Raw genomic sequence first — 21,686 nt, forward strand, 5'->3', positions numbered from 1 at the left:
TCTTCTCACAACTAGCATTTAGAATATTTATAAAAAGGTTATTGTTATTTTGCACTTTCTAACTTAAAAAAGATTGAACCATGTTTAGAGCATCTCTATACAAAATGTTAGTAGATTATCAGTATTATAATGTTACTGATTTTTGGTCATAGTAGAAATAACGTAAGAACATAATGATAAATGAAACTGCAGAAGACCCATTGGCCCATATGAGATAGCATTTACTACCCAAATAAGCATATAAACTTGTCACATCATTTCTATAATTATCACAACTGTACTGAATCATGTGAAGATTCTGGGCCTAAATTCAAGCACAGGGGTAGAGCCTGTGGCTGGTAAGTCTTCCACACAAAACCCTAGCCACTCCCTAAACTGACGCTGGATGGGAACATGTCAGTATGAATCCCTCGCATCCAAGGAAATGAACAAGGACTGGCTCAAAATCACCAGGTGTAAAGAATTACAACCGGGAATTTCACTGAATTCACACGGATCCTGCAGCCTCTCTGAGACACAAATCAGGGTTTTACACAATTCCCCAATGCACTCAGGGGAACAGCCAACAAGCTGTTTTACCTCTTCGCCCTCACTTCATTACACAGAACAGCTTGTTGGCAGAGCCCGAGTGCATGGAGGAATTGTGTAAAACCCTGATTTGTGTCTCGGAGAGGCTGCAGGATCCGTGTGAATTCAGTGGAATTCCCAGTTGCAATTCTTTTGACCATGTCGTGGCCTAGTCGACTATCACCAGGTGAACCTGAGACACTGTGGTCATCTTGAAAATTGGACAAGGAATATGAGTCCAGAATGAAACAAGGCCCCAGAGTCTCCAGCATAAGAAGTTAAAAAATGTACACCAACTGAAGGGAATATGTCACTGTGTTAACGACCTTGCCTAACAAGGTGAGAATAACACTGATGAGTATATGAATAGATGGCTGAGCATGAACTTGGAATATCCAATGAGGAAGGAAGAATCCAGCACACAAAAGACTCTGGGAAACTAAGTAAGAAAAATTCAGGCATTCCAGGATTAAGCCCACCTGAGGATCTCCAGACTGTCCCCAGCTACAGGCGTAACTGGAGTCTACCACGCAAGGGCTGACAGGAGGCACCCCCTTCAGCTACAAACTTGGGAACCCATTGACACTACCATGGTGTCAAAGACGAAGGGTGAGAGGAGCCACACCAGCACCAGAACCCAATCCTCAGCCAGGAGTGTGAGACGAATGGAACCACAAATGGCCTGAAGCCAGAGCCGAAACACCCAATTTAAGCCGACACGCTTGGTGAAACAGCAACACACACCAGCTGCCTACAACACTCAGTTCACCTTCCTTGCCAGGAAAAAGGAGGGGGGAGAGAGAGAACATGAAGGCAAATAGTAAAGAGACTAACCAAGCAGACTCCTCGAGGGTCCAACACAACCCACCTTCAGTCACAATGTGTTACATAGAAATCAGTCATCATAACCCATGGAAGTTGCACAACTTAAGCTAAGCATCTGAGGCAGCAGTTGAAAATAACAAGGACAAAAAAGACCTCAGCAGACAGACAACTTAAGAGCCAAATGCAACTGAACCAAGAAAATCTCCCAAGCAGTACAAAAAGTCTCCACCAAACTGATCCATGTCTTTAGGTTCATAGATTAAATCCCCCAGAAAAACACCAAAGATAAGGGAGACCTCCTACTCCAGGGACTGAGTGCAACTGGAGAGTTAGCACTTCACTATGGATAACAATGATTTAACTTTTAGCCAAGAGAAAACTAAGGCCTCTTACTACAATCAGAAAGTGACAAAGGAACCAAACTCAAAGGAATGTGGATATTGTCATGAAGCATGGTCACAAACTCGCAGCAGAAACTGAAGCAAGTCAAACTGGAATTCTGCAGAGCAGTGGCAAATTCAAACCCTGAACATGACTTGGAAACTGGGAAGGCTACAAAGGGCAATAAACTCGAACTAAGAAGGAAGGATAACACATGTTCCCAGCTTGGTGGACGAGGCCCTCCAGCTTGGGAAAAAGACCCCAAAGTGGGTTAATCGGTAGCCAAGGCTCAGACAATTCTAAAGCAAAGTTTCAAGCACTGCCTAGAATATAGATGGCTCTCAAAAAATATATATATATATACATATCTTATGAAAAATGGAGAGTCTACTGCACTAGAATACCAGATTATTTAGAGCAAATATTATTGGGAAAATATTCTACAGTGACTACGAATATCCTTTACAACACAAGCACAACATGCTTATCACAACCGTAATCTCATTTGCTCACTACAACACCTACAAAATTGGAGCTTATCATGCCTAACACAAAACACAAACCTTGAGGAATTTCAGTTGAGTTAGATGTGATCTGAAGTGTGAGGGGGATTTGTGAAGGTCAGCTAACCTCTCAAGGTCAACCTCACAAAATCTGTGTGTCAGACTCAAGTCCCGAAGTTCAGGGCACAGTGTTGTAATCACGACCAGTTTTGAGGCAGATACACAGTCTTCTTTCACCCTGGTGGTTAAAGAATGCCACTGAATTTGGAGTGTAAAATTGTATATCTATTTACAACACAAACTTTCATTCTAGGTTTGTTTGCACAAACATGCATGGATATGTGTGTGTGATGCATGTAATTACAGTACCTAAGTGTAATTAATTACAGCATGAGAGCAATGGTTGAGGTGTCCGGTTTTCTCGGTACATTGCTTTCTCACTAACTTGTTCCAACCATCTATCATTCTGTGTTTGTGTGCATAAAATATTTTGTTAATGCAGGTACTGCATTTGAGCATGCCAGATTATAAACCACACACATATACATATCTACAATTTGAAAGTTCACTAAAAAAAATGCATACCCATATTTAAATGAATCGAGCAAAGTTAAAAAAAAATATCAAAGCAAGAAATAATTACCACTTGATGTAAACATGTCACACATACCAGAATAAAATTAAACTGCCATAATTAAATAATTCCATAATAGTTACAACTAAACTACAACCAACCTGTTGAGCTTAAATCTACTGGCATATTTTCGCAATCGGCCCATGAAACTATTGCGCCGAAGAGATTTGTTGCCAACTAAAACTTCTATTGCTTCTGTCACATTAGTACAGTTTCCAAGAGATCTCAAAGCAGGCAGATGTTTGAGCAAGAAGGCAACACCATACTGGCTAATTCCTGTTCCTAAAATGTCAACCTGTAAAATCATAACAAAATTAATATACAGCAACAGTGAAAGGCTTATAGAAACTAAATAACAAATAAACATTAATTCTTAGGCACGACAATACATGCAATTCTCAAGATACAAAAATGGTTCAGGTTGAAAGACTTCATGGCTTCTATATTGTGGAACCCAGGAAGCGGAACGATCATTCATGTACTGCTGAACTGTCGATTTTTAATGAAGTGAAAAATTAGGTAGAAAACCAGAGACCTACTTTTATAAATAATAAACAGTCAAATCTTTTTTTTTTTTTAGAAAATACACATAGTGGTACTGCAGTGTCACTTGAGATAAACACACATTTTGCAGTGCCACATCCCCTCACACCGACTGGACAAGCAGGCTAGAGTTGCCAAGTCGATGGCACCTGGAGTCTTGCCTAATCTTACAGGTGTGGGATGTAGGAATAGCTAATACTAGCCATTATAAATTTTCTAGTATTGTCACTGTATTAAAGGCAAACCCCACTTATTAAAATAAGTCATAAAACTGGTAAGTTCAGGATCTTGATAATAGCAAACGACCATCAGGTTGCTGGGTGTTAAAACTGCTGCTGGAGATTGTCAACAAGAGGGCATCCCAGCCAGACTCACTGAAGAATGATTCCAGCAGTCTATCTCAGAGACTACCAGAGGCTCATTGTGTTGCGGGTGATAATGACACTAAGAAGGTGAGGAACTCTGTTATTAAATTCATCATGTTACTAAATTGTGTAATGAAAGATGCTCTTCACAACTTGATAATGGTCCAGAATGGACCAAAATCTCACTTCCTTTATTTTATAATTTGTTTGTTGGGTGTCTAAATTTAGATTATTGGCTATTACAATGAATGAAGGACGGGTAAATACAGTTTAATACTGTTATATATATATATATATATATATATATATAGGGTTCTGAGCCTAGGTAAGGTAATGTATGTTTCCAGAAATCATTTGGATAATGTTAAAGCTGTCAAATCTGTATGCAAAAAACATGTCATGAATAGTAAGAATCTTAAACCAAAAATCCAAAATACAGTATGTTTGAAACAAGGCAAATTGGCCACTGGGATTCATATATGTGTTAGCTTTAGTCACCTAAAGTTATTGCTCAGCTTAGTCATGATCTTGTTAAGCCCCATTTAGATTATGCAGTTAAGTTTTGGTCACCAGGCTATAGAATGGACATTAATTCACTGAACGTGTAGATAAAAGGATGACAAAGTTAATCCAATGAATTAGAAGCTTTTACACCTCTTTTTTAATCTTAGATGAGAGATTAAGAAAGTTTAATTTACATTCTCTAGAACATGTGAAGAGTAAGGGGGGGGGGGCACACAATAATAAACATACAAATGGATGAAAAGTTACAAGGGAGGAACTAATAAGATATTAAATAAATAAGCCCAAAATAGAACACAAAACAATGGATACAAAATGGACAAGATTCAGTAAAGACCTGGGTATATACTGGGTTGGAAATAAGACTGAATTCATGGAAATGATTTAGAAAATGTATAAAATCTAAACTCGTGCAATTTATACCCATTGTTTCGTGTTCTATTGTGTGTAGATACTTTTAATTCCTTATTAATATTCTCTTTGTTATGACCATTCATTCACTTGTACACCTCTATCATGTCACCCCTAATTCTTCGCCTTTCTAGAGAATGTAAATTAAGCTTTGTCAATCTCTCTCTTCATAAGACAGGTTTCTAATTTGGGGGATTAACTTTGTCATCCTATGCTGGATGTTTTCTAGTGAATTTATATCTATTCTATATATTATTATTCTATATATTATGCTACTGGGTAGCATAATGGATGTGGGATCATTGGATTGTTTCAAGCAAAGGTTAAACATATATGTGTGGGTGAGTTTGGGTAGAAATATATATAAGTAGGGAACTGTCAGGAGAAAGTGCCAAGCCATTACAACTACATAGCACTAAACCGGGTTAACAGTTTTTGGCAGGAACACCAAGAATGGTTACACTAAGACAAGAGTTTATGCAAACTATGGCAACAAGAGTCACTCGACATGATTTGCATACATGCTTTTGAATACATTCTCTAAGATGAACCCCATGAACGTTAGCATCCATGTCCAAAGGAAAGTTGACCAACTTATCTGAGATACAGCAGCAGTCTCCTCAAAAACCATATGACACATAACTTAAGAGTGCGAGAGGAGAGAATAAGGTTGCCTCATCAGACCAAGACCAAAGTGTACCATCAAATTTAAAACTTATTTCCTGTATCTTTAAGCACAAGATAGTGAAAGTCAAAACCCCATTGGTGAAAATATTTTATAATAACTTAAATTTATCAAAATAAGAATCAATGAGATTACTGGAAAAAAAATGTAACAAACATGGAGTTAACCTCTTCTAGTGTGGAGCAGCAGGGGTTTAGGTGAAATGATCGCACCCTCAGTTCATGCAGGTGACGGCCTCTTCTGAGCACATGGTTGTCTGGAGAACGCAGACACAATGCCTTCAGTCCTGCATCTGTCACACCATAGCTGTCACGGAAGTAATATATATATATATATATATATATATATATACACAAGAGAATTGATATTCATGGGTGATACATTTGTAAGACGACCTCAAATGGTAAGACTGCTGTGTTACCTTATGGCTTATGGGGAAAAGAAAGGAAGAGAGATTTGTCTATACATGAATAGTAATTAATAAAATACAATACTGTGTATTGTTAGGTATTTGATGACCTTTCTACCCACATAAAAAAATTACACACTGCAGTTCCAATTTAACTATGAATGATCAGAAATCATTCATTCACTCCAAAACACTTAAAGCTCTCTCTGAGTGATGTTTGGCAACACTGAGTTGACAAATAACATATATTAACAAAGCACCTTCTACCTACCCTAGTACTCCTGGCAGGACAATGGTTGAAGGAAGGGAAAAGGGAGCTATTGAACTGCTGCCCAGAAAGGGGGCTGCATATATGCATATGCCATTGAGCTCCAAATAACAACATTTAAAGATGAAAACAAGTTAAATTAATTGTGAATTAATCACCACTTGCATAACAGATTGTCATACAGTCAGGAAGATAGTACAGTTGTTTGGTTCTTATAACCCTGAAGTATACATGGGGCTGCCACCTGGTGGTGGGTGGTGTCAGTAACCAGGCAGGCAAATGAGAAGTTAGCAACAGCCCTCTACTGGTGGTCACTTGTGACGCCAAGAGAGGGCTTGGAAAGGCTTCGAAATTTATGAAATGCCACTCAATCGGTCATACTTGGGTGATCTCCAGTGACTGTGTAATACCGTCTCATGATCAAGCCGGGATGACAAAGTTTTTGTGTGGTGCTTATACCAGAATGTCATCCTGTTTAACTGTTGATAATCCTGGACATATGATCATAGTTCAAAACAAAGTTAAAATGTATTGAGCGCACAACTTTCTGGAATAAAACTTCAAACTGAGACTACTAGGAGTATGTACGTTCTCATTCACCTGGACTGTCTTTTTATCATTAGGTGATAGAAAATATGCCCAACCATTTTTGTCCTGCCCGGGATTCCCGATTGTGAGTTGAGAATGAACCAAACTGCACTGCCGAGACCCCTATTTGTTAAAATCCATAATTCCTAATGGATTTTCTAATCACAAAAATTTATAGCCACAAACGTATTGCAGATACAGTACCTGTAGCATATCCTCAGTTCCTTCAGCTTTGGTGCGTACTGGCCCAGTGCTGCCAGAATATCATTATTGGCACCATGCATCACATGTAGAGTTGACAGCTGTGTTAAAGATGACAGTCCAGACACCAAGGGACATGGCACTGCTGCCTAGAGTAGGAAGATAATATACTGAATTTATAATGTAAATGTGGCACCTTTTATCTTTCTTAGCTACAGGTATATTTAAGTTATAATTAGATTGAGACGAAACAGCCACCAACATATTCCTTTAAACTAAACTTTTTGTATGCTAGAGACACTTATCACACTAGCATAAAATGCTAAAGATGAAGTAAAGAAAGCAAATTTTTTTTTTTAAGTATGGAAGGCAAGGAAACCCAAGACAAATCTTGAAAGTTTTTTAAGATGTATCCAACCTTGGTTAGAGAGAGGAATGAATCACTGACTAGTGTCACATTATCTTACAGATAATGAAGAAATAAATAGGATTATAAACCGACATTTTAGTCAAGTGTTTACTAGAGAAAAACTTGTTCATTTGCTCAAAGGTAAACAAAATATAGAGCAACTAAAAACAGGTAAACCATTAATTACTAGCAGAGAAACTTGAAAATAAAGAGAAAAGCTGAAGTCATGCAAAGCACTAAGACCCTGAAAAAGTAATTTTTTTAGGGTATTACAAGAATGTAAAAAATAATTGATTCAACATTTTTCAAGCACATGCAATAAATCATAGACTTGAGCACTGTTTCAGAAATGTGGAAGGTTGCAAATGTAGAACCAATTTGAAATAAAAATAGTAGATCACTGGCTTGTAACCATTATTCAACTAAGTGTAACATTAACTCTGCAAAAATTACTTGAAGTGATAACTACAAATGTCATTAATACTCGTCTTAAAAAAACAGAGTTGAAAGTAATGAAACGCCATTTTCTGGGTGAGACCCAGAGGCTCCCTGGAGCTATTGGCTAATGTGTGATACAGTATACTATACCGGGGCATTAGTCTATGGAGTTTAACCTACCGGGACCACGACCCAGAACCTGGCCCCCCTCAGAGAGGTTGTAGGGAGCAATGGCCTTGGAAAACCCCACTGTGGTTGGGTTCTTCCTTATTTGACAGAATATGATAAGACTGCTATAGGTAAGACCGGGGTTAGGCACCCCAGGAAGGAAGGTATCACAAAACAAACCCCAACATGGCAAGAAAATTACAAAGAAAAACCGAACAGAGTGGCAGAACTCCCTCCAGTCCCAAGGAAACAAGTAAACAAGCAAACATCACACTCTACTGCCAGGCCGCTCGTCCGCAGACCCCCTCCCTTCCCTGTGCTGGCTATCCAGCACTCCAGTTCTGGGTGAGCCTCTGGGGCTCATCCAGAAAATGGCATTTCATTACATTCAACGCTGGTTTTCTGTGGGAGTCCCTTCAGCTCCCTGGAGCTAACCAAAGGGAAGGAAAAGAGGGACTTACCCAGGAGGCGGCTGCCACACACTCCTCAATGTGAAGTAAGACAATTGGCTGCAACCTGCGACCCAAAGCAACACAGGAACACCCAGGTGCCAGATTCAAGCCAAGAGGAAGGCAACGAAAGCTGTATGCTGGACACCCCACCGCGAAACCTAGCCAGTTTCCGAACCCTAGATGAATAGGGACGTGCCAATACACTGTACAAGTCTTTGAAGTCCAGGGGACACCATCTAAGTACCCGGTTCAAACAGAAGCCGGACCTGAGACAGAGTGGTCATCCGAAAGGTGGAGCAAGGAATCCAGGGGATCAGATGGGACAAGTCCAGAATGAACCGCAAATCCGCGCAGTCCCGTTTCTGCACTGGAAACAGGCATGAAAACCACCTAAGGGATGGGGTCATTGCCCAAGTGCACCCACTTCGAGATGACCTGACGAAGCCCAGGGAAAGAAGCCTGCCCTGTCAGCCCCGAACTCCCCGACGGAGGAGGAGCCACCCAATGCCACCAGAGGCCGGATGAAAACCTGACTAAAAATGACGACCAAAAATGCCCACAAACTGTGGGACTAGGCACGAGCAAACAGAGTGAGCCTCCTCCCCATCACCACGTCAACAGGGCGAACTGCGAAAGGGCCGACGCCCTTTACGAGAAGCCGGCCGAAGAACCAGGAAAGGGAACCCTAACACGCAAGGGCAGTACTCACAGGGCGTCTAGGGAAGGATGCCCCTAAATCCCTAAATGCATGCAGCCCTGGTACTGATGAGGACACCTGGCTACAACACACAACACTGCAGGGGTCGCCACGAAGGTATAACACCGCCTTTGGGATTTGAGGCCAGAGAAGACGTCCGCTCCGGACCACATTAGCTAATGAACAGAAGTACTGGGTAGCCAGCGTGGGGAGGGAGGGCTGCTAGGATGAGCGGCATGGTAATGGAGTGTGACGTTTGTTTGTTTGCTTGTTTCCTTGGAACTGGAGGGAGTTCTGTCTCTCTGTTCGGTTTTTCTTTGTAATTTTCTTACCATGTGGGGGTTTGTTTTGTGATGCCAACCTTTCTGGGTGCCTAACCCCGGTCGATGGCAAATAAGGGAAACCCTCAACCACGGGGAGGAGGGGGTTACCAGGGCCATTGCTCCCTGCAGCCTCTTTGAGAGGGCCAGGTTCTGGCTCCTGGTCCCCGATAGGTCGAACTCCATAGACTAATGCCCCGGTCTAATATATCACACATTAGCCCAATAGCTCCAGGGAGCCGAAGGGGCTCCCCACAGAAAACATATTTTTTTGTGGCTTACAACATAGACTTTACAAAACACTGATCAAGTCTGACAAGCATAATCTCATACTTTGCAAACACACTTTAAGTAGATAGTAGTAAAGATTAGTATATTATATATCTAAGCACTGATAAGAAAAGTAGAGTTACATGACATTAGAGGGGACTTCCTAAACATAATTCAGTGTGATAATTGCAGTAGAAACAGGATCAGACGAGAGAGATACCACACAATACATATGTGGGAAATACTGGAAGGCTGGGTCCTAAATCTCTACAGTAAAATAACAACATACAATACTGGAGTAAACGATATGGTGGGAAATACAGAATAGAGCCAGTAAAGGGTAGAGGTGACATAGACACAATAGTCTCTCAGCAAGCGTAAAAAATATTGCTAGAATAAAGTGGACTTCATCAAGTATGTCCTTAAAATATCACCTGTATGGGAACTTGAAAACAGAGGATACAGTATGTTTTGTCCTTCTGTATTAGAAAATTTGAAACTGATGTGAAAACAAAACAAAAACAAACAAACCTTTGCAGCAGTTGCTGTTGCCATTTTTATTGTTTCTTCTTGGAAAAGCTTTGAGAAAGGAAAACTGGTTTCCCTGAGTAACTGATGTCTTCTGGGTAAAAGAGTGACGGAGGCAGCTGTTGGGTTATCCTTGTCCTCTGCTGCCAGACCATCTCCATATGGTTCCATCTGAAACCAAGGTAATACATTATTTACGAGGCCGGCTGTCATTTCTATATATTTTTCGATACATGATTTAGGAGGCCGATTGTCATTCCTATATTTTTCGATAGTAGCCAATCTAAGGTAAATCCTCGGTCCTTTATACCAGGCATGTCTCAAAATATAAACAAGAGAGGGCCAAGTGGTGATCTTTGTGGGAACCTGCCTGACACTGCCTTCCATCCTCCCTGTACCTCTCTCTCATGGTTACTCTAGAATTTGTTTACCATCAGAAAGTTTGTATCTAATTAAACACATTATTTCAGCATGTTTTTTCCTTCTTTTACATCAGTCTTTATCCTTATGAAAGTCGAAGATGCAGTCAACTCATCCCTCCCCTTCCTATCTGATTTTCAATTAGCTTTGTTAAACATCACACACAGAGATCACACTAACGTGATGCATCAAATGAACAAATCAATTTGAACAGATTTGTTCATTTGTTAAACATAATTTGCCTTTCCTGCCCCTACCCTATGTTACTTCTCTGTGATGAATTCTATTTTGTGATGTGACAAGTGATGTTGAAGGTATCGAGAGGGGAGCAGTAAGGGAAGAATGTTGGGTGATAAGCCTCACCTGATTTAGTAAGGGAAGAATGTTGGGTGATAAGCCTCACCTGATTTAGTAAGGGAAGAATGTTTGGTGATAAGCCTCACCTGATTTAGTAAGGGAAGAATGTTTGGTGATAAGCCTCACCTGATTTAGTAAGGGAAGAATGTTCGGTGATAAGCCTCACCTGATTTAGTAAGGGAAGAATGTTTGGTGATAAGCCTCACCTGATTTAGTATGACTTTCAGTGATGTCAGGTTAGGACAACAATCGCCAACCACAGTCAACAACTGTCTGGGCAACACCTGTTCCCCACAGTCTATCGTTGTTACGCTAATGTCAAGCACCGCCTGAAAAATGAAACCATTAAACCACACACGCAACTCTTCTATTCACACATTAATAGTTTCAATGTAATTTTAATAACATATTACTCCATTAATAAAGTGATTACCAGACTCAGGCTCAAAGCCCAGTGCAAGAAGCTTAAGGTTTAGCAGCACCATACAGTGTACTCGAGTGCACTTTCTGTGAAAAGTGAATAATAAATTTTAGGATGTATGAATACAAACCAATTCTTAACAACCAAATAAATAATTTCTTCACCACTTGTAGCTAAATTTTTCCTCTCATTAAGACTTCAGTTAGAAACATTGCAACTGAATACTAAATCCACACATTAACGACAGCTGTACCATTTAATGGGAACTAGAGTGCAAAAGTAGGGAACAAAAACAAATCAGTTGCAGCACTCTGTTGATCACTTGCTCTCAAACATGCACACATGTACACATTAACATGCACAGGAAGTGATGTGGTGGAGGCTGACTCCATACACAGTTTCAAGTGTAGATATGATAGAGCCCAGTAGGCTCAGGAATCTGTACACCAGTTGATTGACGGTTGAGAGGCGGGACCAAAGAGCCAAAGCTCAACCCCCGCAAGCACAATTAGGTGAGTACATGTACACATTAACTCATCCCCAGCTTCTCTCATAGCTGATAATGAAGTGGTAGCAAGATTAGCTATGGTAAAACTTTAATCTGTTTGTCTAGTATGAAAGAGACAATAATGACAATATGTTATTTGAGTCTAATAGAAGTAATTCACACATGAGTTCTTAAAGGTTATTACATCTAGAAATGATTATTATTCTCTAATATCTTTTTAACACTATGAAGGGTACTTCCTTTCACATAACACTAACTCTCTCCCTTGTTATCAATCAGCATAAACACCTCCAGATTATGTAAGTACGTTCTTAACAAAGTTTCACAACCCTGACTGTCTTGGTGGTGGAATCTTCTCTTCATTATGTGTCCCTACCTTTACCCTAACTAGCTAAGATAGTAAGAAAACACCACCATCAAAGCCTCTACTGAACTCCCCTGAACCACTATTATGTTACACAATTGATGTATGAATACATTACATAAGTGTTCTAAAACATCCTAAAACTAACCTGACATGACCTTTTATTGTATTAATATTCTAGGTGATATAAACATGACTCGTGTAACTCGGTCAAGTAGAAATTTGCATAAGCACAAGAGGCTTCATTCAATATACAGTGGCACCTCGACTTACGATTGCCCTGACTTACGATAGTGTCGTCGACTAACGATATTTGTTGATACACGTTCGGGTCGACCGAGCGCATGGTTCCCGGTTACGCGGGGCCAACCTGCCTCAGTTTACTAAAGCCGCCTCCTTAGTGACAATCACACTTATAAGAAATTCTATTTGTTTGGTGATTTTTTGCTTTTTGAACATAAAACTGATTATTTATCACCCCATGGGTTCCGAGAAAGTCAGTGGTAAGGTTCAACATATGAAAACACATGCAAGGGTGACCATAGAGGCAGTACAGAATATCCCTTCCTCAAAAATTAAGAAAATGTGTGTAGCATGAGAAGAACTGTAAACTTTAGCTGAAACGACTCGCCCAAATCAAGCTGCAATAGGCCGTTGCTGTAACCTCTTCAATGACACTGTGATGCATCACTACAGACAAATGTTAAAATGAAAGGAAAAAACCAGCGTTGAATGTAATGAAATGCCATTTTCCCAGAGCAGGCCCCCGTTGGCAGGGTCCAACGGGGCCCAAGGCCCCCAAGCCAACCCCTCCCCAACCCCGGGAACCTCACCCTGAGGACCCGGGGCCGAGTCGGCCTCCAAACTCCCCACCTCCAAAGAAAAGGCGAGAGCCGCCGAAAAAGCAGGAACGAATGCCGCCCACTGGCCAGACCCAGAAGCTTCTGCAGAAGAATCAGGCTCGAATGCCTCTGCCGCAATCCCAGAAGGGGACACCCCCGAGACCGCCCAAATCTCAACACCAACTAGACTCTGCCCCGACTCCGAAACCCTCAGACGCTTCGGAGCCAGAAACAAAGGGAGGGGATCGAATGAACTACCAACGGGGAAGGACTAGGAGGGGCAGACGGAACCAGAGCCGAAGCGACTCCCACCCCCAAGTCCGGGTCTCTATAACTAAAACGGGGCAGTCAAGGAGCATTCGGGGTCGCAACCGAGTGCGTTGCAGCAACCTAAATCTAGCATGCAACACCTTAGCTGCCTGCACCCGCATATCATCATCAGTGGCTTGGGTGAACTAGAATACGAACAGACAACATACTTCGCACAACTCCGAGTCAAAACAATCACCGACCCAATAAGCAGCATGGCAGAGGCAAAACCGGTGAGTGTCACCCTGAGACAAGGGGACAGAGCAACCTTCAATCTTGCAAGAAGCGAGAGGGGACTCAGGGGTCACATCCATCGGACCACGTAGCCCCCGTGAGGTTTCCCAGGGCCCTTAGCCTCGGTAACATGCTAAGGGAAGCCCAGGCAGGGTACTGCGAACTGGCGCCCAAATCTACCAACAAACTAATGAAGCTGAACCCCCGGGACGTGTCCACTCACAGGGGGGCCAAGCGGGGAGGACCACCCAACACAAAAGGAGAGAGATATATACACCCCAAGAACAGCAATGGGGGATGACAACGGCAGACCCCCCCCCCCCCCCCCCCACCAGGCAGAAAATAAAAACAAAAGAAAAACCCTGCAAGAGGATAGTGTACCCAGGCGGAACAGAGCCGGCTGCTGTTTATGGTGAAAACTAGTTGTGCAGTACCCTGCGTCCCTGCCAGTGACGAAAACTACCCCTACCCAGAGACAAACAAGGGCAACAAAACCCCAGCTGACCCCAAGGGCAGCCAAATACCGAGCAGTAAACGGCACAGCAGAGGTAGATCACGAGGTGACTTGTGGAAGGTGGCCCCAAGGGCAGTACTTACGGGGCACCTAGGGAAGGAGACCCTAGGTGCATGCAGCCCGAGTACCATGGAATATCACTCCCAGCTCACGCACCATCTGAAGGGACAGCCTACACCACAAGCTACAGAAATGCAACGAAAAACTGGAGCCAGAGACACGACGGCACCAGACTTCTATCAGCCAAGAACTATAGATTGGGTCGCTGGCGGATGGGTCTGGGGCTCCCCCTTCCACCCTTCTGGGGAGGGGGATTGTGCAGACAGCGGCACGACAACATGATGATGTCATGCTAGTTTGCTAATTTTTGTTTGAGGAGTTCTGTTCACCTGTTCGGCTTCCGGTCGCAATAATTTTACCAGAATAGGGGTTGTTTTGGGGCACCTACCTTTCTGGGTGCCTGTCCCGATCGATGGCAGACATAGAATGCTCCCAACCACAGGGAGGGGTCTCTATAGGCCATTGCTCCTCGTGCCTCTCTAGAGGGGGCCAGGTTCTGGCTCGTGGTCTCTAGTAGGCAAGAACTCCATGCATTGACTGATGTCTGACAGATATACATATCCATCCAGCTTGGATAGCTCTGGGGAGCCGACGGGGCTACCCCCAGAAACAAGTGTTGCTAGACAAACTAGCAGTGAACCACAACCAGGTCCTAGTGGTATGCAGACAAAACGTAGGAGAGAGAGCACCCCAGAGAAATCATCACTGCCTGATGTTATAATGGAAGGGGAACTCCCCTTCCAAACAGTAGCACCTCTCCTCCTGCCCTTCCTCACCATCTTCCATACGCCAACAGGAGTCATTAGTAAAGGTAAGTAATAACTTGTACATACTTTTGTAGTGAAGATTTGGGTGAATTAGATATAAAATTTACTTAAAAGTTAATTTTTTTGGGAGTCAGGAACGGATTAATTCATTTCCCTTTATTTCTTATAGGAAAAATCGTTTTGACTTACGATATTTCGACTTACTATACGTCTCTGGGAACAGATTACCATCGTAAATCGAGGCCCCATTGTATCTGACAGAAAACGGCCAACTGGAATATTCTTATCAGAGCATAACCACCTAGAAAATTCTTATCTGAATATGGCCACTTGGAATATACCTAATACAGCATGGCCACCAGAAATATTTTTAGCAAAGTATGCCCCCCTGGAATACTTTTTACGGTAAAATGATGTACCGTCTAGGGAATGGAAATGTAATTTGATCTACATACAAAATGAATGAGATGACATGCATAACTCACCTTGAGAATGTCAAGCTTGGCATTTACCCACCGGTCAGGCTCCGAACTGGCAAAGAGACGACGTACTAAACGATCCCGCACCTGTTAATCGTTGAAATGTGCTATGTAACATTTGTAGTAATAATACAGTATCAAATAAAACGTGCAAATGTATTCTCCTCCTGTTCTTAAGCACTAAAACCATAAAATTTTTTCTGAGCTTTGGAGCATGACTGATAAGACAAGAAAAGGCCACTCTTTTGCCACTAGAGCAATGCTTGATCATGCAAGCAATACTTGCTTCTGAACAGGGATATCAGTTGTTTGAGTAGTCAGTTTCATGTGTATTAGGAGATAAGAAGTATCAGTGGGATTAACTCTCCTTCCTAATGATATCTCTTGAAGGAGCCAATGGGAGTAGGACCCTTCCCGTGAAGAAATAAATTGTCTGGATTGATGGTAACATGAAGCTTTGACAAGGCATGCCAGTGCCTGCCAAAAACAGTCCTTCTACACTATGTCCTCAGGCAGCAAACATACAGTGCACAGACCTCTTGTACCCCCCACCCGTTGCTCCAGGGCATCTCAGTTTCATAGCACAGGCTGCAATTAGCTACAGGTGTAGCTTGGCCTTCTCAGGGGATTGCCCCTTCCATGTTGGCAAAGACAGTTCAGCCATTGCTTCACACCTGAGATCCATAACTTTCTGTTTCTCTTGGGAGAGTATTTGGCTAGGATCCTTTTAGTGTGCCTGGATGTTTAATTTCAGTGCCAGATATTGGCTATGTTGCCTGTGGTGCAACTTTTGGAGTCTTTGCCCAAGGGGCAACCCCTTCTTTCTGGCGGTAGTTAAAGACTTTTCTTTGAATCATCTATCATGCTGATGTGCTGTGCTTGCCCAGGCTTTCTTTTCTCAGGTTCAAATCAAATCAAATCAAATATTTATTCAGGTAAAGTACATATATACTAGGTGAGATACAAAACATTGATAGATTTATAGATAGAGCTAGTACATACAAGGCCTAAAGCCACTATTATGCAAAGTGTTTTGGGCAGGTTGGAACCTCACTTCTTGTTGGTCAAGGTAGACTTCCCTTCGGGCCAGTTTCTTGGAGCCAGCTTCTGCTCCCACATTGCAGGTTTTTTCTGGGTAGTCTTCCTAGACCTGTGGTGATGTTGGTTCTCGGTCCCTCCTCCAGTTTTGGGGCTCTTGGGTCTATTTCTTCTCTGTAACTCTTTTTCAGTCATTACACCTTGGGTGGACTCTGGTTGGTAGGTTTCACCCTTTTCTTTGCTGGATGTCCTCATTATTTGCCATCCCTTTGGTAAGACTCTTTAGCTCTACGGTATGTTCTGTCTTAGGTTTGATTTTTTTCTTCTGGTTCCAACCTTTTCCGTGACTGCTGTAGCTCAGGTCCGCCTGGTATAGCAGGAAGCTTTTCCTGGTTAGTGTCCCTGGCCCTATATGACACTGTAACGTACGATTATGTTATGTTGTTGAGTAGATTAGATACACAGTGGTTAGTGGGTTTTCATATTTATTTAGTAGTCTAGGATACAGCAGTGTCAGAGACTTTGAGACAGATCTGGAGTAGAGCAGAGAGCTGAGTGAGGACGGAATCGCGGAGCTATATGTGTGAGAGCGTGGCAGCTCGATGAGGAATCGTAAGTGTCTAAACTTGATAGGGAGCGAAAGCGTTGTAGTTTGATGCAGTCCTAGTCTGCTGTCTACTCTGTGTCTAAGCTGTAGCATCTTGGGGTCGATTAGAACTGCATGCGCTGAGTGCTACATTCTTGACTGTAGAAATTGTACTGTTGGCTATTCTCATATCACTTGCTTATATTTGATGACTACACCTCAGCTTCCTCCACTAGGATAGGAGGATGGAAGAACTGTTTCCTGTAATTAGGGAAGAGATTATAGCTTCTGCAATTAGTGCTAATTAGTTACACCATTAAGCTAATGAGAAGTTGGAGTATATTGTTTGTACTCGCTACAACACATTCTGACACATCCTATTTCTTCTGAGGTACAAGGACTGATCAGGGCTTGTTGTGGAACTTCTGGCTTCCACCTTTCAAGTTCTCCTTTTTAGCACAATTCTGGCTCCTCGGTTCTTCCCAGGTTAGTAGCTTCCCAGGTGGTTATTTACTCGGTAGCATCTTGTAGATGTCCATGTTTTAGCTTATCTCGATGACTGGCTGGTTTGGGCTCCCAACCAGTCTACGTGAATACAAGCCGGGTATGTTCATTTTCCAGCTCGTGGCATTTTTGTTTCTAGTGATGTGGACGAAGTCCTAGTTGGCTCCATCCTAGTTCAGACGTGGTTGGTCTGGGAATCTTGTTTGGTCGATTTCCCTTTCCTAGCTAGCAGTGACTTGCTAAACCTGCGGTTCAATTTCATCTGGTAGTGGAGAGGCCATGGATTATTCAGCAGTTAGTCGAGCGGTTGTGAAGGAACCTGAACTTTGTCTGTGTGGTGTTCTCCAAGGGCAGGGTGTGGTTCAGGCATTGTTCTGGTTCCTTCAGTTCCATCCTATTCGCTACTATTGGGATCGTCAGATGTGACCTAAGTCTGCCTTACCTGTTTCTTATTGGACTTTCCGGGTTTGGTTCTGTTACAACTTACTTCTCCATTGCTCATTGTGTTTACTGATACCTTGACCCTGAGTTGGAGCTTTGTGACTAGCAGTCATGACTTCCCAGGATGTTGAGCAGGTTTCCTACTTTGAGCGCACAGTATAGTCCATGAGTTCATTGCGGATCGTCCCCCCTCCAGGCTTTGTCCCTCTCCAAGCTCCGTCCTCCTGCTCCATTTCAACTGTCCCCATTATTTGAATTGTGGGAGTCATTTTGGTCCTTTCCTCTTTGGGGCTGAACTCTTGCCAGGAGCTCATCATCTCACTTTTCGAGGTTTGGTTCTGTGTGGAGTTGTGCAGTTCTCTTGTGTGAGGTGTGTCTCCTATTCCTGTGGATGGTCTTGCTTATTTGGCCCATTTCCATGGATTGAATTGCCAACAATGTGTTGGCAGTTCCATTGGATCTGAGACGTTCGAGCTCCCCCAAACTGGATCTCTTCGTGTTAGCATGGAACTAGCAGTTTCCCTCCAATGTGGCTCCATTACCCAATTGCGAGACTCTTGTGGTGAATACCTTTCATTTGTTACAGTCAAGGTGGGGGTTCATTTCTTCCCTCCAGTTAGGCTGTTGCTCTGGATTTTGTCCAGACTGGAGACTTTCACTGGTGGGGTGAAGCTTCTGGCTTCTTGGTGGCGTGGCTTGCTCAACCATCGTTTCCAGCTGTTTTGGCTCAGTGTCTTAATCTGGGTAACTTTCCCTGGCTCTGCCTCGTTCAGCAGATCAGTCCAGAGATCTTCCTAACTAGTTGGAGGTTCTCCTCTGCTCTTGGTGTGTGGAGTCTCTGACTCTGGTCTATAACTATCTAATTGGTACACAGGTGGCTGACCTCTTGCTTTGTTGTCTTTTCTTTTGTTATAGAGGCACTATGAGATAAGGTTTCTGATGCTCTTTTGCCTTTTCATCTCTCTTCATTGTCTTGTTTGCTTGTTAATCATCATCTTATGCCAAATACTGTCACTTCTTATCATTTGGCATTGGCACAGCTGCTTTTGTTGGTTTTGTAATGTACTTGTTATCCCCCACAACTCTTCATACAATGATCATTACATTTTGTCATGATACCCTAAATGTTCCCTGTATTTTTGCCCGTTTTACCACAAATGACGCTATGACATAAATATAACTGTTAAATCTTCTACCTGATCATTGAGAATGCCTGGAAGAATCGCCAGTCTGGATGATACCAATTTTTTCAGCTGGTCGGGAGACGTGACTGGAAGAGAAGATAAAACAATGGAATGGCGGAGATCTGTGCTGAGAAGGTGTGCCAAGTGAAGGTCTGCAACCACTGATGCAAGAACAACTCGAAGACTCAGCTCCTCCAGAGATTCAATGTGGTGTCTCTTCCTTGGAGCCATCTGAAAACAGGAATGATTTTTAAATACAGTACAGATAGTTATGAATTACTCAATGAGTTAATTGGTCTCAGTGCCTTCCTCCATTTTTATATTAAAATCACATGGTTAAAACAAATAATTTTTATTTGTTTTTATTTGTGTGATTTTGGTTAGTTCCGTGACTAATGAGTCATGGAACTAACCAGACATTGTATACAAGTAGGTAAAGATGTCAGCAGCAGAAGTTGATATAAAGTAAAATACTCAACCCCCTGCACTCTAGCCCATTCAGCTAGGAGGTGGGAGAAGAGCTCCTGGCAAGCAAGGAACTTAACATCTGTCACAAGTTGTTAAGCCATCTGAACTGGGAACCAAATCAAAGATGGGTCAAACAGAAACCATGCTGTCTCATCACTCAACACCTCTAGCTGAACCTCATCCTTCTATACCAGAGAAGAAAAGGGGCCAATTGCTGACTCCTACCTAGAAGCAAAATCCCAACCCAGGACAGTGGCAAAAGAAGGAAGCTGCTCAAAAGGACCCCGACTCTGAATGGGGTGGAAAAAAAAACTATTCCCCTCCCCACACTTAAATTCAGGGGAGGTTATCTTGGTTATCTATAAGTGGATGATTCTGGCTGGGGCTCTCGAACAAATTCTCCTGAGTTTAAGAACAGATAACTTTGATTCCAAACTCCATCAAGCACCTGTGTGAGCACACTAAAGTTGTTTTGCCCCAATACCATACCTGTAATAAGCCTCCACAAGAGCCCAGATATAGGAAAGAGGCAACACCCTTTCCACCCTCGAACTTAAACTTGAAAGTTGACTTGGTCAGAATCCTTCTGACTCAATCTGGCCACACCATTCTCCAAAAAAGACAAGGAAGCCAACAATGAAACCCTATCAGCTGAGAACTGGAAACTCCAGTGCTGATATTTCAGTATACAAGTCCTCAGTTTAGCCACAGCCTCATACTCAAGCTGCCAAAGTCTGGGGTTCGAGCAGAGTACCAGCAAATGTCCAACAGATGGTATGTATATCACAAATTATTGACCTACATGATGAATATATTTGTAACAAATTTGCTCAGGGTAAACCTAATAAGAAAAATAGGGATAAGTTTCAGAAAAAAAAAATAGCATTAATTGTAATGAAACTCTTCTTTCTGGAGGAGCCCCAGTGGCTCCCTGAACCTATCTTGCTGAATTGTCACATACTAAAGGGTCACATCAGTTGCGGATTATCACCCATTCCCTGCATCTCTGTGAGGGGTGAACAAAACTTCCACAAGAAGACTGGTATGGTGATTTGTATTAAGGGTGTGAATGCCGAGACCCTCCCCCCCCCCCAAGTCCGATGAGAAGGTAGGCTTGGTTTCCAATGTACAGTAGTTCATTGCAAGAGAGGTTAGGGTTTCTTTTAACAGTGATTTCAGCAAGCAGTCAGGCATCTGGTAATCAGGTAAAGAGCTTCATGACCATCAATATCTTCAGTCCTTTCATCTGTCCTTTGCCGGCCAGCAATCTTTTTAACATGGACCTTGTCAATGGCCTTGGACCCAAGACGAGCTCTTATAGGAGTGGACTGTCACCAGGTTTGGTTACATGGATATTCTTTATTTGATGTTACTGTATATCACTCTTAGAAGGGTCAGGGTGAAGCCTAGATTCACTCCATGCTCCTGAATTATTCTGATATCCTACAGGAGGGAGTCTTGGGAACCAATTAGGATACCATCTTCCAAGAACCTGATGTTAGATACTGTATGTTAGATACGGTATAATTAGATCGCTGCCCTTGTCACCTTATCACAAATTTGAGGCAATAAACCTACAACTACAGAATACTACATAAGTTAATTACTCGGCCTTTAAATTTTAGAAAATTGGGAGGGTTCAGTGTATTTTTTGTTACAGGCCTAGGTATACACAGCAATGTGCTGTTACCCTATTCTATATGATGGATTAAAATGCTTATTTCATTTTCATTTAGCAATAAAGGAAAGAGAAGGCTGTAAGCAAAGAGCAAAACTCCAGCTTCCAGAGGAGAGTATGAAGCTCTCCAACCCGACAACCGGAAATGAGGGCCAACAAAAACAAAGCCTTGAAGAAACAACCCCGGACTGAAGGGGTTATCTTGAGATGATTTCGGGGCTTTTAGTGTCCCCGCGGCCCGGTCCTCGACCAGGCCTCCACCCCCAGGAAGCAGCCCGTGACAGCTGACTAACACCCAGGTACCTATTTACTGCTAGGTAACAGGTGC

The 21,686-nt window shown here is 42.5% G+C and overlaps 1 protein-coding gene across 2 annotated transcripts in view; it reads right to left on the reverse strand.

Moving 5' to 3' along the window:
- Positions 1-21,686, reverse strand: part of LOC123758347 (uncharacterized) — a 34,834-nt gene that overhangs the window by 9,668 nt on the left and 3,480 nt on the right. For both annotated transcript variants that reach the window (XM_045742642.2, XM_069322680.1), the window contains exons 2-9: positions 19,225-19,443; positions 15,466-15,546; positions 11,168-11,290; positions 10,188-10,355; positions 6,906-7,051; positions 5,604-5,742; positions 3,012-3,205; positions 2,337-2,514 (exon numbers count right to left, since the gene is read on the reverse strand). In XM_045742642.2, the coding sequence (XP_045598598.1) occupies positions 2,337-2,514; positions 3,012-3,205; positions 5,604-5,742; positions 6,906-7,051; positions 10,188-10,355; positions 11,168-11,290; positions 15,466-15,546; positions 19,225-19,443 (1,248 nt within the window). The remainder of the gene's footprint in view (positions 1-2,336; positions 2,515-3,011; positions 3,206-5,603; positions 5,743-6,905; positions 7,052-10,187; positions 10,356-11,167; positions 11,291-15,465; positions 15,547-19,224; positions 19,444-21,686) is intronic.

This window comes from Procambarus clarkii, chromosome 11 (genome assembly GCF_040958095.1).
Source record: "Procambarus clarkii isolate CNS0578487 chromosome 11, FALCON_Pclarkii_2.0, whole genome shotgun sequence".
Classification (NCBI taxonomy): domain Eukaryota; kingdom Metazoa; phylum Arthropoda; class Malacostraca; order Decapoda; family Cambaridae; genus Procambarus; species Procambarus clarkii.